Genomic DNA, 16,240 nt, shown 5'->3' on the forward strand with positions numbered 1-16,240 from the left:
CCAGATAAAAACCCAGGCCAATTTAGGGAGAAAAAATCTGGAAAAATTCTCCTCCGACCCATCCAGGCTGTTAGCGTTAGTGTTTTCTTAGAAGAATCACTCAACACTCAGAGTTGGTTCCAATGCCTGGCGGCATTTAATAACGCTCAGCGGGGAGGAAACACACAGGACCGTATCCAGGTTTCTCTCCACAGAACAAAGAGTTACATGTACCTTTATATGTTTCACAACAGTTACAAAACAGTTTACTACAGTTACACAGCCCATCACGGCTGGACACAAGCCAATCACAACGATTATAGATTACATATAGGTTCTTTTAACCCAATAGAATTCTCCTAGTATCCAGGGAACCATATGTTCGGTTATTGTCAGCTTGGGCTGATCGATGGCTTTATAGGTTCTCTCCCTAGTTCTTTCATCTGGGAGAAATAATTGGTATATAGCCTTGTTTACAGCAAATGGTTTCCCTCTTATCTTTCTTCCTGGGGAATTAATTGGTTTATGGCCTTGTTCACAGGAGATGGTTTCCTTCTTATCTCTGTCTTCCCAGGCATTCCTACAGTGGGCCTCACAGGGTTATTGCTCGGTCAGTGAACGTTCAACAGTTCACAGTTTGACTACCTGATTTCCCATAATGCCTGGGCAGCCATTTTATGTGTGTGTCCATTTAAGCTTATGTGAGTTTTAAATATCCAGCAGGTGCCTAATGCCTAAGTCTATATATTATTTCTACTCTCTACAACAATTCCCCCTTTCGGTAAAGGGACTAGTCCTAGTCCCCTTTTAACCGACCGTACTGCCTTTATCTGATATTTGTGCACGGCCCGGTATTCCTTGCCTCAACGTGCTGGCCAGTCACGCGGTTTCAGGAGTCCCGGTTGCTTAGATCAAATTAACAAAGGCTAGCTCCTCCCGTCCCCTTATCAAACAGGCTTGTTTAATATCCAGGGAACGGTGATTGGTCCGTTTCCGCCGTTTGTGGCGCCTGCATACCTGGCAGGCCATCACGCCCCATGTTATTGCTAAGATTAATTGTATTCCGACCAGTGTGTGTGAAATAATTCGGATCCATGGGTGGATGTTCACATTTATTCCCCAGTCCCAGACTTTTCTCCACCAACTCTGACTTTGTAAGTCTACCTCGGTATCTTCTTCCAGTTCTTTGATTTTAGTTTGTAGCTGGTGATAGAGTTTTACGGATTGCCCCACTCTGAGCCTTAACTCCCGTAATACCTCGGTTAGATGTGGGATAGGGACCTGCTCTGGCTCGTCATAATCCTGCAAATGATCATGGAGCTGATCAGTTACTTCAATAACTTCGGACTTCCGGCGCCTAACCTGGGTGATATGTGCTTGCCCGATCGCGACAGGTCGTAGTGGTGTAAAGCAAAAGTTTGGCTGCGGTATAGGGCACTGTAGGTCATTATACTGGTATGAACGCTCTGTGGTAGAGACACAGTATCTTCCCCTCCCTCCGTAGCCTGCCCTCGCGAAGTGCATGTGTGCGGGCACTATTTCTAGTACACACCCGTTGGTTCGGTTAAACCCGCACTCGTCTAGTTCCCCTCGGCCCACCGGGTGAGGGCATACTGTGATTTCCCCCCTTTGCTTGCAATCTGCTAGGGAAATCCCAGTAAGTATGTTGTTTCGACGAACGGCAGAGGTGGTGGTTAGGTAGTAGCGTATGGAGACATTTTCCCGTATTACTCCGATATTCTCTAGTTGGTATAAGGGGAACGGCCCTGAGTCCGGCGTTGCTATAGGGATCAACAGGACTATCCCTATCCCGGTAGTCCTACCCATCTGGCAATCTGGAATTGCGGGGTATACTCGGGTCAGTCCCTTTAGAGTACAATTATCCAGTGTCCCCCTTTGGTTCGCCAACTGAGCTAAATGTGAACTGTCTATCCAATCGGGTACTTCCCCGCGTTGGATCTGGTCGAGGTTGTGGCGGATCTGTCCCACCATCCACAGACCATAAGCATGACAGAGTTGCCCCTGTCTTTGCTTTATTGTATCTTCTTGTTCTCTATCAATGAGGTGATTGATGGTTTTAACGTGAGCTTCCAGGACTGAGATGCCATCCAACTGGATTTTGGCACCCTCCTTTCCTAGGTTGGCCTGGTCTTCCTGGTTTTGCTCCACCCTCTCCAATAACCCCTTCATCACCCCTCTAAGCTGTTCCACCCTTTCATTTAATCCTTGTATGTCTATCGAGTTCACTATGGAGGTCTCTGTATTGAAAACGGTAGCAACATCATTAACTATTTCCCTCTTCATCCTGGGGCTAACCCCTGTCCCCGGAACCTACTGGCACTCATTGCATCGGCAGCCTGCTGCATTACAACTTTACTTAATACATTGTACATCTTCCTTGACTGTTCTGTACCGTACTCCAGCATCTGGATGCCTGAAATATTGATCAGAACAGGCACAATTTCATGTCTAACATTATCATACAACAGTTCCCCCTCGCTGTACATTACAATCCCATTCTCTGGTCCCTTCGTAGTTATGGGGCAAGGCAGTTCCTCGGGCAATGTAGTGATTCTTATGGGGCGCGGTGTCGGAGGGGGTGAGAAACATACATACAATGATATTGCAGCCGCTCCCGCCTCCTCGTAATACCCACACAGCCCCACTCCCTTCTTGCGGATGACTGATTGCTGGGATTGTCCCGGAGGCGCGCAAATTATGCCGAAAGTACATTCATCAGGCCCTTTGACATCCCTCCGTTTAATGCATCTGCTCCTTATACCCGTGGAGCACTGTACACATACTCTTATTCTTATTAGGATTCTTATTAGGATTCACTTGTAACCATGCATTAAAATAAGTCCTGTCCTTGCTCCAGTCCTTGGCTGCTGGGATGCACATTCCGGCCGTTAAATTAAACAAGACTCCATAGTTCATATAGTTGTTTATTTCCAGCATGCTCTGCTGTCCGTCGGTGTTGCCCAGGGTACGTGCATGTCGCAGGGCTATCCATATTACGAGTAGCGCCTTTCGTATTCCCATTCCGGTAAGTATTATCTGTAATTTTAAACAGACAGCCTGGTCGTCACCAGGGGTTAAGTTTTTTTGCTCTACGAGTGTCCCTGTCACCCTGCAAAATCAGAAGGACAAGGTTATAATCGAACCATTTCGAGCTGAATCTGTAGGGTGTGCGCCCGTGTCTTTACCCACTTAAATATTACCCAAACTCCTATTATGACCAAGGCCAAAGCTATTCCTCCAAACATCGCTGTCTGCTTTACCGTTAGGTTGGGTTTGTGGACTACACCTACCCACCGTGGGGTACATTGGCTCTATTGCCAGAGGTGATGGTGCTATGGCTGCGCACTGCACTATCCGTCTAGACCCGTTATCTCTTCCAGCCTGTTTATCTTAGCTTTTAACTCTTCAATTTGTTTTATTGAGTATCTATTTCTTTCTTGTATCAGGCAAGTATTATTACATAAGCTAGTTCTGTTTTTATTTTTGTTTCCTCTGTTAGGTGAGTCTTTTTTTTTCCTATTAAGAAATCCAAATTAATAATGTTCAGTATAAAACGGCTGTCAATGGAAAGGGTTAACTCCTTTCCAGGTTTGTAAGAAGACCTGATGTCATTACGTGACTTCACGTAATCATCTGAAAAAAAAAAGTCTTTGTGCCTTCAAAACTGGCTTCGAAATTAGGAATCCGTTAAACAGCATAAATCATTAGAGTAAACTCCAATGTTTTCTTTACTTCTAATTCAGGTACTTGCCAAAGAATTTTTTTTTTTTAAATTGTTTTAAAACAAGACCACACATACAATAGCAATTTTGTTTACTGAAATTCAATTCTGTTTTTTTTTTATTTCTCTCTTTCTCCTCGTTATCTTCAAAACCCTCCTGCTTGTTTAGACTGTTCGGGACATTTTGGAAATCTTTTCAAACTGCATTGAAACTTTTTCATAATTGAAAATTCGAATCCATGTAGAGTGTTTTTTTACTTATTCCAATTTTTTTTTTCTCTTCTAATTAAACCAATATCTTTTTCACAGCAAACATCAACTAGTATTTAGTAAGTTATGTCTTTTTCCATTTAGTCTGTTACATCTTTTTTTTTCTTTCTTCAAATTAGGTTTTGTATTTTACACGGAGGGTTCGTAACTCCATAAAGTTGTTAATTTAAAATCATTTGTTTACTTTCAAAGTGGCGTCTTTATCTTTTTCTTTTTCTCCATAACTGGAATGGAGTCCAGCTTTTGAGTGCTGCCTTTCGTTATCTCAAAATGCTCCAGTTTCAAAGTCGTTACTAAAGCTTGCTGTTTTTTAACATTTTCCAAAAGTTCCTTTTACACCTTCGCAGATAGCTCGCCACTTGCCCAGGAGTTTGACCTGATCAGATTTAATTTAATCTTTCTCTTTTTTTTTTAAATCCACCTCAGTATTTCCTGTGCCTTCTCTGAATATCTCAAAATCCCAATTCAAACGTTGTAATTTCAATCTTTATTTAAAACTTTTTTTTTTTTAGAAGCTCTTTTTTTTTTTTAAAGCATTCTTTATCTCATTCCGAGACTAAATTTATGTCTTTCAACCCAATCAATCATTGCATGTTTTCTTTCGGCAAGTAAGTGAGCATGTCAAATAAATATTTTGCTCAACAAACCTATTCTTTATTTGTTTATTTTCCTAGCTCCGTAACTTATCATCCGAATAAATCCACACCTGCGTTTCGAACTTAAATTTCTTAAAACTTCCCACATACAGGACAACATTACAAAGGGTTAAAAAAAGACTTTCACTCTGTTTCTAAAATAAACAGACACTTGCATTCCTCTTCCAACCAGGCTTTCGGAACATGAAAACATAAAAAATTCATTCTGCAGTCAAAAATCACACACACACTTCTCACTCAACGATTTACAACAGTCTCTCTTCTTGTTTTGGCCGGCTCTATTTTTGGATCCATGACCTTTCAGGGAATTCGTAGTTTTTATCTAAATAATTCCTCACATAACTAATTCCTGAGGATTCCACCCTGCTTTAATCATTTTTTTCAATTAGCTTCTTTTGTTTTTCCGCCAGGTGGCGGGTAAGCGACCCTTCTGGTCTCCACTCGAGTTTACTTGTTTTCATGGCCATTCCTGGGTAGGACTAGTACCGTTAGGAATCTACTCTGAGGTCCGCTTTCTTTCTAGCGCGACTTGTAGTAAACTGTCTCTTGGCTACTGTCAGGTCACAAGTTCTGCTGTTACACAAACTTATACAATTCTTAAAAACGCGTTTAAGCAATTCCCGCAGTGCTCTACGTATCCTTAACGACTACCTACCACCGCTCAGCCCGTTGGTCCGACCCTGTTCACAGGTTTGGATTCCGTTAGCCGCTGTACACCGCTTGGTTCTATCCCGGGGTATTTCAAATTACACTACTGGGTCCGGAAGATGTCTCTCGGTATCACGATCCCACGGTCTAAGTGTGTTCCCTACGCCTACTTGGTTCCTGGCCGTCACGTGGGACAAAAGTCCTCTTAATTCAGGCTCAGGCTAGGCGTTTGAGATATTAGACCGTCTCCTCATGTCGATCAACCAGCTTCCACCTTCCGCACCCTTTATACTTAAAAATTGTTTTTTATACTCACCCGGGTTTTTTCCAAGGGCGTCCAGCGACTCCGGGAAATCCCGTCGACTACGCCATTGTTAGCGTTAGTGTTTTCTTAGAAAAATCACTCAACACTCAGAGTCGGTTCCAATGCCTGGCGGCATTTAATAACGCTCAGCGGGGAGGAAACACACAGGACCGTATCCAGGTTTCTCTCCACAGAACAAAGAGTTACATGTACCTTTATATGTTTCACAACAGTTACAAAACAGTTTACTACAGTTACACAGCCCATCACGGCTGGACACAAGCCAATCACAACGATTATAGATTACATATAGGTTCTTTTAACCCAATAGAATTCTCCTAGTATCCAGGGAACCATATGTTCGGTTATTGTCAGCTTGGGCTGATCGATGGCTTTATAGGTTCTCTCCCTAGTTCTTTCATCTGGGAGAAATAATTGGTATATAGCCTTGTTTACAGCAAATGGTTTCCCTCTTATCTTTCTTCCTGGGGAATTAATTGGTTTATGGCCTTGTTCACAGGAGATGGTTTCCTTCTTATCTCTGTCTTCCCAGGCATTCCTACAGTGGGCCTCACAGGGTTATTGCTCGGTCAGTGAACGTTCAACAGTTCACAGTTTGACTACCTGATTTCCCATAATGCCTGGGCAGCCATTTTATGTGTGTGTCCATTTAAGCTTATGTGAGTTTTAAATATCCAGCAGGTGCCTAATGCCTAAGTCTATATATTATTTCTACTCTCTACAACACAGGCGATCAAAACTAGTCCAGGAGATCGCTCTGGTCGTATTCTATTCCCTGCAGTACTTACCATTATATCTACCAACAAAAGGTCATCCAGCCTAATCCCATTTACCAGCTCTAGGCCCGTAACCCTGCAGGTTACGGCACTTTAAGTGCCCATCCAACCATCTCTTAAAAGTGGTGATGGTTTCTGCATCCACCACTCTTCCAGGTAGCGAGTTCCAGATCCCCACAACCCTCTGCGTAAAGAAGCCCCCCCCTCAAATTCCCTCTAAATCTTCCACCAATCACCTTAAAACTATGCCCCCTCGTAATAGACCCCTCCACCAATGGAAATAGGCCCTTACTATCCACTATGTCCAAACCCCTCAATATTTTGTACACCTCGATGAGGTATCCTCTCAACCTCCTTTGTTCCAATGAGAACAAACCCAGCCTGTCCTCCTAACTAAGATTCTCCATTTCAGGCAGCATCCTAGTAAATCTTCTCTGCACCCTCGCCCACGTGTCAAATTTTGTTTGATAATGCTCCTGCTTTGGGACTTGAGACTTTTTACTGTGTTAAAGGTGCTATATAAATGCAAGTTGTGGTGTCCTCCCGCCCCCCCCCCAACCCCTCTCTCAGTCTGACTGAAATGCCCATTTATCTTTGTCTTCAGTTCCATTGAAGAGTACACATCCAAAAAAAGTCATAACCTGTCTTTGCTTTGTTGACTGACCTGCTGTGTAATTCCAGCATTTTCCATTTTTATTGGAATATTCTTATACCTTTGTGAGACAAAATACAAACACAAGTTCAATATTGAAACTAAATTATAACCATTAAGACGCTGAAGACATAATAGCCACAAATCAGCCATGTTTTACAATAAGATTTTGCATTACAAGTTTTTGTTCAGTATCATTTCAATTTCTAAAAGTTTTATCCTTTTTTTGGCTTTAGACTGGAACACTTACTGAAGATGGCCTGGACATTTGGGGCATTCAAAGAGTGGAAAATAATAGGTCTGAAACATACTAATCGTACACATGTTATTTAGGTTCCTTAAAATACAAAAAGCATTAATCTAATAGTGTAAGCATAGTTTACGTGAGCTTCAGGTGAATTTTGAGAGTGAAGTGGACATATGAAAAGGTCTGTTACTTGTGAATCAAAGCTAGGATGATAGCAGCTATACACAGCATTCACAGGAGCAAACATTTTATAGTTTTTGCGATCTCACAGTCTCTTTGGCACTAAGCGGATTGGGGGTGCTTTACTTGTCTATTTAATCTTTCTACTCAATCTGCTCATTTGTGGAATGCTAGGTGGCACTTTTCCTTCTCTTGCACTCTGGTGAGAGAAAGCAAGAGCATCCCAAATGCTTGAAATAGATTCCAACTTTGGAAATGAGCTTGGTCAGACCACTGGCCAATAGCTGGGAGTTTTGGCAGGGTAAAATTAAGGTTGAAAACATTTTTAATAAATGCAGCAAAAAGTTGGATTTGAATAATACAAATATTTGGTGCAATTTTTTTGATTCAATTAAGATAGTTAGACTGAAACTGAAGATTTTTCACTTTCCATCAATATTCAGTGTTTTAATAGTACTGCAGCATTATTTTAGACGAACTTAATGAGTAAAAATCACAGTTGAGGATAACATTGTTTATAGCCATTTTTGCAACTTTCTACTGGATTCTGAAAATGACTTTGTTTCATTGTAAAATCTGTTGAATTATTTTCCATAAAAATAAAGGAAGAAACATTTTTTGTTCCATATTTAGTTTTTTGCCATCGGAACAAAGCATTTGTAAGGAGAGCTTGGTGAAGTCACAGTTTGTGGCTTGCATGGCAACCTGTCACACACTTACTAAAATTGATGGGAAATTATCTGGTGACCCATTGGATTTAAAGATGTTTGAAGAAACTGGTTGGGTGAGTCTTGTATTTTTCAATAACTAAGCGTAACTCTTTGATTGCAAACTGCTATCTGAATAGTAAACTGAGTGGTTTAAAATATTTTAAACTAATAAGTGTTTGTTGTAAATTTGTTGAAGAGGAGCCTAGTATTTTGTTATCAAAAGGGCTTTGGCTTTTTATTAACTGTTGATTTTGTAGTTTTTAAATGCATATTATTAATTAGGATGAAAAAGTGAGTTCATTTAGTCATAATGGCCCGGATTTTGCGGTAAAAATAGCGGTGAGGCTATCCGTGCTCACCGTTATTATGGAGCAAATCGGGCAGCGACAGCAGATACCCGCTAAACACGGCAGAAGAAGTTAGGGCTTGACCATTCAAGTGTAAGTAAACTTTTAACGGCGTAATAAGTCTTAATTACTGGCACAAACAATCTCTGGCACTGAAAATTTACTTTTAAATGTGTGGAGTTTCATTCCTTTAGATTTTAATTATTCTTGGAGATTTTAAAATATAATGTAAAAAAAATGTTTTCTTTGTCTCTCATCTCTCTCTCAGTCCCATCTTTCATTCCCTCTCTTTGGCTGGAATTTTCCGGGGGTTCCGCAGTCAGGGTTGATGACAGGTCTGGTGGGAAATTTGATTTTTTTTTTTGATAGCGGATCGGAACCCCGCTGTCAACCTCCCAAAACGTGCCTTCCCAATGTTGGGTCTGTCAGAGTTGAGCTGTTTCTCAGTCCATTTCGAGCACAGATTCTGCAGGCTTACCACTTTCCACTCTCCATTCACTCTAACCTCATTGGAAGAACTCTCACCATTGGTAGATTGGTTTTGTCATCTCTCTTTCACCTGCCATCTATTCCATTAACATGGGTGCCCTTTATACTGTCTCACCTTGGTCTAGAGAATTCCACCAAGATCAGCCCCAACACCAGCAGCACTAGGCACACCAGCAACACCAAAAACAATACCAACCTTCTCTGCAATCACCTGATGCTGCACAAGACACAAGGCACCAGCCCCAGACACATTGCTGCCAGGGATGGCCTCACCATGGCCAGATTTACTTCACACCCTGTACACCCTGGCTGCCACATAATGTGCCAGATTGGCACCACCCCACACCAACACCATAAAGCATCCCTACAATGTCCAAGCCATTCCTTTCACACTTGCCACCATTGGGGGGGTTACCATTCTGTCTCATCATTCACTGCAACTCACTAAGCCACTTCCAAAGGTGCACATAAATCTGTCAAAAAACAAAGTGTTGAAAATAAAGGTTTCAATGTTTAACAGCACATTAACAGAAACTTTACATAAACATTGGATAAAACCCCCAAGTAGCACCGTTCCTTCGCCGCTAACTGCAAAATCCGGGCCAATATTAATTTAGCCACATTACAACAGTGACTACACTCCAAAAGTACTTAATTGGCTGTAAAGTGCTTTGAGACGTCCGGTAGTCGTGAAAGGCGCTATATAAATCCAAGTCTTTAAGTCATGGTAATTTCATGCATTCATTTTAGAAATAGTATTGACAGGGTTTCATAACCTTAATACTGTTTACTATGTTTTATCTTAAAGGTTCTTGAGGAAGCAAGTGAAGAAGAGACAGCTTTACATAATCAAATCATGCCCACTGTAGTTCGACCTTCAAAACAGCTTGTCCTTGAACCCAAGGCAGTGATGGAACATGAAATGGTGCATTTTTTTTCTAAGGCAACTTTAAATGACCTTAACCATGACTGGCCAGATGATCCACAGTTGTCTTTTCCAATCCTATAAATCCCTATGTTTTTCAAAGGGTTTGCTTTTATTTAATTCTCAGAATAATTAAAAAATGATTGCAGTATTCTTTGAAAATATAAGCATATAAATTCGGCCAAGCAGCACCCATTTTTCGAGCGCTATATGGCCTCCTAATCCTCCAATATGGCGGGCAGTAAGCATAGGCTCATTACAAGCCAGAAGTGTATCATCCGCCATATTGGTAAAGGCCAAAAAAATCAGTGAGCAGTGACCACGCCTAAAACAGACGTTAGACTCTCTGCATTTGCAGATAAGGGACCTCAACATGTGGTATAGTCTCAGAATAAGGGGCCGCCCATTTAAAACTGAGCTGAGGAGGAATTTCTTCTGAGGGTTGTAAACCTATGAAATTCTCTGTCCCAGAGAGCTGTGGAGGCTGGGCCATTGAATATATTTAAGGCGGAGATAGACAGATTTTTGAGAGATAAGGGAATAAAGGGTTATGGGAAGCAGGCAGGGAAGTGGAGCTGAGTCCATGATCAGATTAGCCATGATCTTATTGAATGGCGGAGCAGGCTCGAGGGGCCAAATGACCTATTCCTGCTCCAATTTCTTATGTTTTTATGTTCTAACAGCTCGACAGCAAAGAGCAGAGCCATTATTTTTGTCCCCGCCGCAAACTCTATTCCCTTGTTACTGAATACATCTTCCCTCCCCAGCCGCACTTTCTGGCTGAACGAAACTCTCTATAGTCTCTCCAACTTGTTCGATCCTGAGCTGAGCTTTAAATCACACATCCCGTTGATCACCAAGACGAATTACTCTCTCTTCCGCAACGTTATTCATTTCCACCTTTATGGCAGCCCTTCTACAACTCAGACCCTTGTCCATGGCTGCCACTTCCTTCATCCATTATTCTAGTGGTCTGCTTGCTGGCCTCTCATTCATCACCATTCAGAAGCTCCAACTTGTCCAAACCTTAATTTCATGTATCCTGTCCCAAACTCTGCACATTTTCTGAAGATCACTAAACCTCAATTGCCCATCACTCCCATCCGCGTTGACCTACACTAGTTCATAACGCTTCTAAAATCCTTGCACTTGTCAATAAAGCCCTTCATTTTCTTGCCTCGCCCTATCTCTGAAATTTTCGCTCAATCGCTCACTCGCTCACTCTCCTCTCGCTCGCTGTCTCTCCCCTCGCTCTCTCCCCTCGCTCTCCTCTCTCCCCTCGCTCTCCTCTCTCCCCTCGCTCGCTCGCTCTCCCCTCGCTCCTGTACAGCCTTCTGTCTCAGCACCATCTCTCCCTCTCGCCACCATGCCCCTACCGCCACGCCGCCACCCCCCCCCCCCCCCCCCCCCACCATCCTATTGGCTTTAGAAATGTTATGTCGGAATACCAGAAGCTAGTTTAGGTCAATGAGGATGGGAGCGATGGACAAGTGAGATGGACAGAAATCATACAGCAGAATTTGGAACAGAATGAAAAGTCCAATTTCTCCAGTTATTTTTATCTCATAACTCATACCCTTGACACTGGGGATCAGCCTCATGATTTTTCTCTGCACTGTCTTCAGCGCTTTAGTGCCTCCCTTGTTTCTTGGCAATCAGAACAGGATGCAGTATTCAAGGTGCGGTCTGACACTGAATATTCAATCATTTGATCATTATCTTTCTCTGACTTGTACTGTTTTGGCTGTGCAGTTCAATCCTATTTGCCTTGTTGATTGCTGCTGCTCCGCATTGATGGACATGTTTAATGTTGAGTGTACAAAGATTCCTGGGCCAGTTCCAGCTTAATCCTTAGCTATTTGTAACACCATTTGTGGAGTATGTCTGTCATCTGGTCTTTCTTTCTATGAGTAGCACTCAACAGTTTCCTGCATGAAGTTTCATCTATCATTGTTCTGCCCACCAACAATTATTGGGCTACAAATGATGTGCATACTGCGATCAGTTTCTTCAGGTGTAAAACAGCCAAACCAATGGTCCTTAATTGGACCGCTGGAGGCTACCATCTGAAAGATAAGTTAAAAGTTTTTTTTTGGTTCCCTTATTGTGGAGTCAGATGGGACAGGAGTGCTCCACATTAAAGCCGCAAGCCCATGCTAGCCACCACTCTCCCCTAACGAATGCCTCACCAGCCCCCCCCACCCCCCCCCCCACTTAGCTGCCATCCTGCTGGCCGATCCTGCTGATCTTGCAGCCGTCCCGCGACCAGCGAACTGGCTCTGGGGTTGTGAATGATGCCCACAGTCGCCAGTGTGATCCTAATGAGGCCAGCGGAATCATTTGCCTTGGTGCTACCGCCAGCTTCATAAGGTGCGTGCAACATGCGCTGCACTGAGATCATACCTTGATTTTTAGCGCAATCTGATTTCTAGGCCATTTTGGAAAGGTCATGTTGCTAGTGTCTTCCCTTGTCAATATTTGTTTAGTTTGAGGTTTTTAGATTTGGGCATATATTTATCCTGGATGCTGAGCATTCTGTCTTTAAAGTTGTTCTATTTGCTGCCTTCTAAAGCATTGTTGAATAACTGCTTAAATCTATTTGCTTAAGTTGTTCCCTTATTTCATTGAACTTAACCCTTGTAGAATTATATACCTGGCTCCTGGTCTTGGAAATTCCTGACTCCCAGATCATGTTAAACTTTATAATTCCGTGTCACTTTCCCATGGGGTGCTATGACTTCTATTTTCTGTACATTTTATCAATCATTTACAAATACCAGATCAAGATGAGCATTGCTTCTTGTGGCTTCTTTGATGCACTGGGTCAAGAAGCAGTCATGCGCTACATGAACCAGTTCTGACTCGAAACGACTTGTGTTTTCCCAGCTTATATGTCTTTGTGCAATGTTTTTACTATTAACCTTGCATTATTTAATGGTAAGGTGTGGGATAGATCCTGCATGAGAAATACTGTGCAAACATATTTTACAGTGTTAAAACTTTAGGCTTAAAGTACGCAGAGCAGCCTGAGCATTTGTACTATTGAAGTATTATATAAAGCACACTTTGAATGTGTTTCTTCACTGCAATAGTAGGAACCTCAATTGAACTTGCATTCTTTTGTAGTGTGTTTAAATGGAGATTTGCAATATAATGTATTTACTGTAGTTCTTTTTTTTCAGGAAATGTATGATCTTCCAGTAAGTACAACTTCAGAAGGCTTCTCAAATCTATTTTTATTCAGAATCAGTTACAATACTGAATACTTACTCGCATTGTTTCTGTGCAGGCATCATATGAAATAGGTATTGTACGGCAGTTTCCATTTTCTTCTGCTTTGCAACGGATGAGTGTTGTAGCCAGAGTGCTGGGTGAAAAACATATGGATGCCTACTTGAAAGGTGCACCTGAGATGGTTGCTAACCTATGCAAGGCAGAGACAGGTAAAGTAGCATGTACTATTTGCCATTTTCTTTTCATGAACAATTGCCAAGTATTGCAAATAGTCCTAAATTTAAATAAATGTTTTTATATTTTATAGAATATTTTTCTGACACTAGTAAGAGTAGAAATTATTGTACGAATGCTTAATGTGCCCCTATCAAATTCCACTCTGCCCTATCTTAATGGGATGTTAACCCATTTTATTTTAAATTGGTTAAGATCTCTGTTAAGATAGTGGAGAGAGGAATTTGATATGAGTGCATTAAGGCTTATCTTTTACATTGTACTTGCAAATTGTTTGATTTTTATGGTTCTTTTGAGATTTATATGATGGTTTTTTGTGCGTTTTTTTCCAGTTCCCAAATGTTTTTCTGAAGTGTTGAAGATTTACACAAAACAAGGCTTTAGAGTCATAGCACTTGCCCATAGGAAATTAGGATCTAAACTAACTTGGCACAAAGTGCAGAATGTCACCAGGTAAGAGAACTAATCTTTTGGTTCCTGTAGCATTTTGAAATTAACTTAATGGCCTCAAATTTAACTCTGAGCAGGATTGGGGTGTGGCCAGGGCAAGCGACAAACTCGCATGCTGAGGCCTGGTGAAATTTTAGCTTCCGGGGCATAATTTCCATATTGGGAAATTGGACTCGCACCCAAACCTGGCAGGAATCACTGACCGCCGGCCATGGGCAGGATTTCGGATGGCAGGAGTTCGCACCGGGGACCTGCGGGAATGGTCCCCAGCAGTCAGATAAGCGTTAGGGAATTATGCATCCTAGGATCAAAACATGTAATTTTAACTTGCCTGTACAAAGCCCTCAGCCTAGGGGGGACTGTATCAGGGTGATTATGCTATTCTGTACTTCCTGGGGTCCTTTCTTGTGACAAAATATATAAAAATAGAGCAGAAATTCAACAATGAACCAAGAACTAGGTGCAAATAAAGCTTTATCATAAGGGCATATGATGCCCCCCACCCCAGTTTCCTGAATTATAAGCTTGGAACCTCCTGGAACATTTCAGCATAACTGTGGCATAAGAGTGGAGCTGCGCCCTTTATTCCTGAAGAAATTCATGGCTATCAGATTTACGCTGCTTTTACGACAAAACTTCGATATGCGCTAATTTAGGCACTGCAGGGCCCGAAGTGACCCAATATCTGTATAACTGGAGGAGTAACTGCATTTCTCAGGTCTGGAGCTTTAATTATTTTTTTAGGAAAGATATACTTTAGTAACTATTGATGCTCCTTGTTCAAAAATACCATTTTGATTTAATTCTACATAAATAATTCTCACTGTTAAATAGAAACTGCAGTCGCTGCGCTAGAGATTCAAATACATTTTCAAGTTCCCGTCCAGTGCACCATCAACTTTTTTGATCAACCAAAATACATAAATTACAAGATCCAGAACATTCTCCACAGAACTGTATTGGTGCACGTGTGTAATTTCCAAAGAACAGTGGTCATCAAGTTTCATTTTACCACTTAGGTTTTGTAAATAACTAAAGCACAATTGCAGAATTCTTAAAATCACTTACTACTTCGTTATTATGTAACTTGCTAATGTAGAGATTCATGCATTCGGTCTGAGAGCAAGTATGTATCAAAATAAATAAATACTGGCCAAATTTAACAATACAGTTATGAAGTAATGTGATCCAGTTCAAATGTAAAAATTCACATTTGCGTTTCCTGAATTAGTTTAATTTGTTGGCAAGTTTGATTATTTAAAATATACAATGAAGTAAAAATGTTAGTATGCAGGTGTATAGTTTTGATAAACTTTCTTAGAACATGATTGAAATGGTCATAAATTTAAGCCTCTGTGCAATCACTTAGCATATAGAAAATAGAATGCAAGATAATACTGCTAAATCTCCAGTTATTTGATGCCGTATTTTGCATTCTGGCCCAGGCAAACGTGCTCCACGGGAAATTTAAGTGTAAGTTTCAATTGACAAGATCGATGCGAAAACTGGCAATGTCTACGTAAGAGGGATCCAGGAGGTTCTGGATTATAGGGCTCAATTTTCCCCAGTATTTGCGGAGTTTTTTTTGGCGTAGGCTGCTTTTTCTGGCCTAACTTAAAAATCCCCAGTTTCCCCAATCAATTTGCACCTTTTAGGTTATGGGTTTTTTTTCTCAAAGGGGGCGTTACCAGCCACCTACACCAATTCTGGCCATTTAGGCAACTTTGACCAGCTGATAGTTACTCCATTTCTCCAGCGTATGTGGCCTCTCGAGAAGACCCTTGTGGAGAGTTAAAGGAATCAGCGCAGGTAAGTAAATCGGAGGCCATTCGGCCTGGACTAGGGGCGGGAAGCAGAGCGGACCTGGACCGGCACAAAATCGGGGGGCCACAGAGCAGCGGGAAGGCACCAGAGAGGCTCGGGATGAAGGGAGCGAACAGGCCGGCATGAAATTGGGGGCCACAGAGCAGCAAGAAAGCACCGGAGAGGCTCGGCGGGGGAGGGTACTCACCGGAGCTGACCAGGAAGGCACCTCACTCGGAGCTCTACTGCGCATGCATGGCTATTTCAGCCATGTCAAGAACGTCAGTTTTCCCTCCTGCGCATGCGCAGAAGGCCCGGCTCCTTTTTCCAGCGCAGACCGCAGGCTCCACCCCCCGAGATGACTGGTCACACAGCGCGACTGCAGATTAGAGGCCAAACATGGGGAAACTTCGTAGATTTTTTTCTGGAGCATCTATTTACCTAATTAAGCAGCACAACTCAGGCAATACGCCAGAAAACGGGCTCGGGGAAAATTGAGCCCATTGACTATCCTTTACAACTGATGTTTAATAAATTGACATTTCAGAGTTTTGCAGTACTAAAAGCATTTTT

At 42.0% G+C, this 16,240-nt stretch overlaps 1 protein-coding gene across 1 annotated transcript in view; it reads left to right on the plus strand.

Moving 5' to 3' along the window:
• The window catches only part of atp13a3 (ATPase 13A3), a 130,057-nt gene that overhangs the window by 24,043 nt on the left and 89,774 nt on the right, over nt 1-16,240 (plus strand). The window contains exons 7-12 of the mRNA XM_070883471.1: nt 7,285-7,346; nt 8,109-8,259; nt 9,830-9,946; nt 13,129-13,146; nt 13,236-13,389; nt 13,747-13,867. Coding sequence (XP_070739572.1) covers nt 7,285-7,346; nt 8,109-8,259; nt 9,830-9,946; nt 13,129-13,146; nt 13,236-13,389; nt 13,747-13,867 — 623 coding nt within the window. The remainder of the gene's footprint in view (nt 1-7,284; nt 7,347-8,108; nt 8,260-9,829; nt 9,947-13,128; nt 13,147-13,235; nt 13,390-13,746; nt 13,868-16,240) is intronic.

The sequence above is a fragment of the Pristiophorus japonicus genome, chromosome 6 (genome assembly GCF_044704955.1).
Source record: "Pristiophorus japonicus isolate sPriJap1 chromosome 6, sPriJap1.hap1, whole genome shotgun sequence".
Classification (NCBI taxonomy): Eukaryota; Metazoa; Chordata; class Chondrichthyes; family Pristiophoridae; genus Pristiophorus; species Pristiophorus japonicus.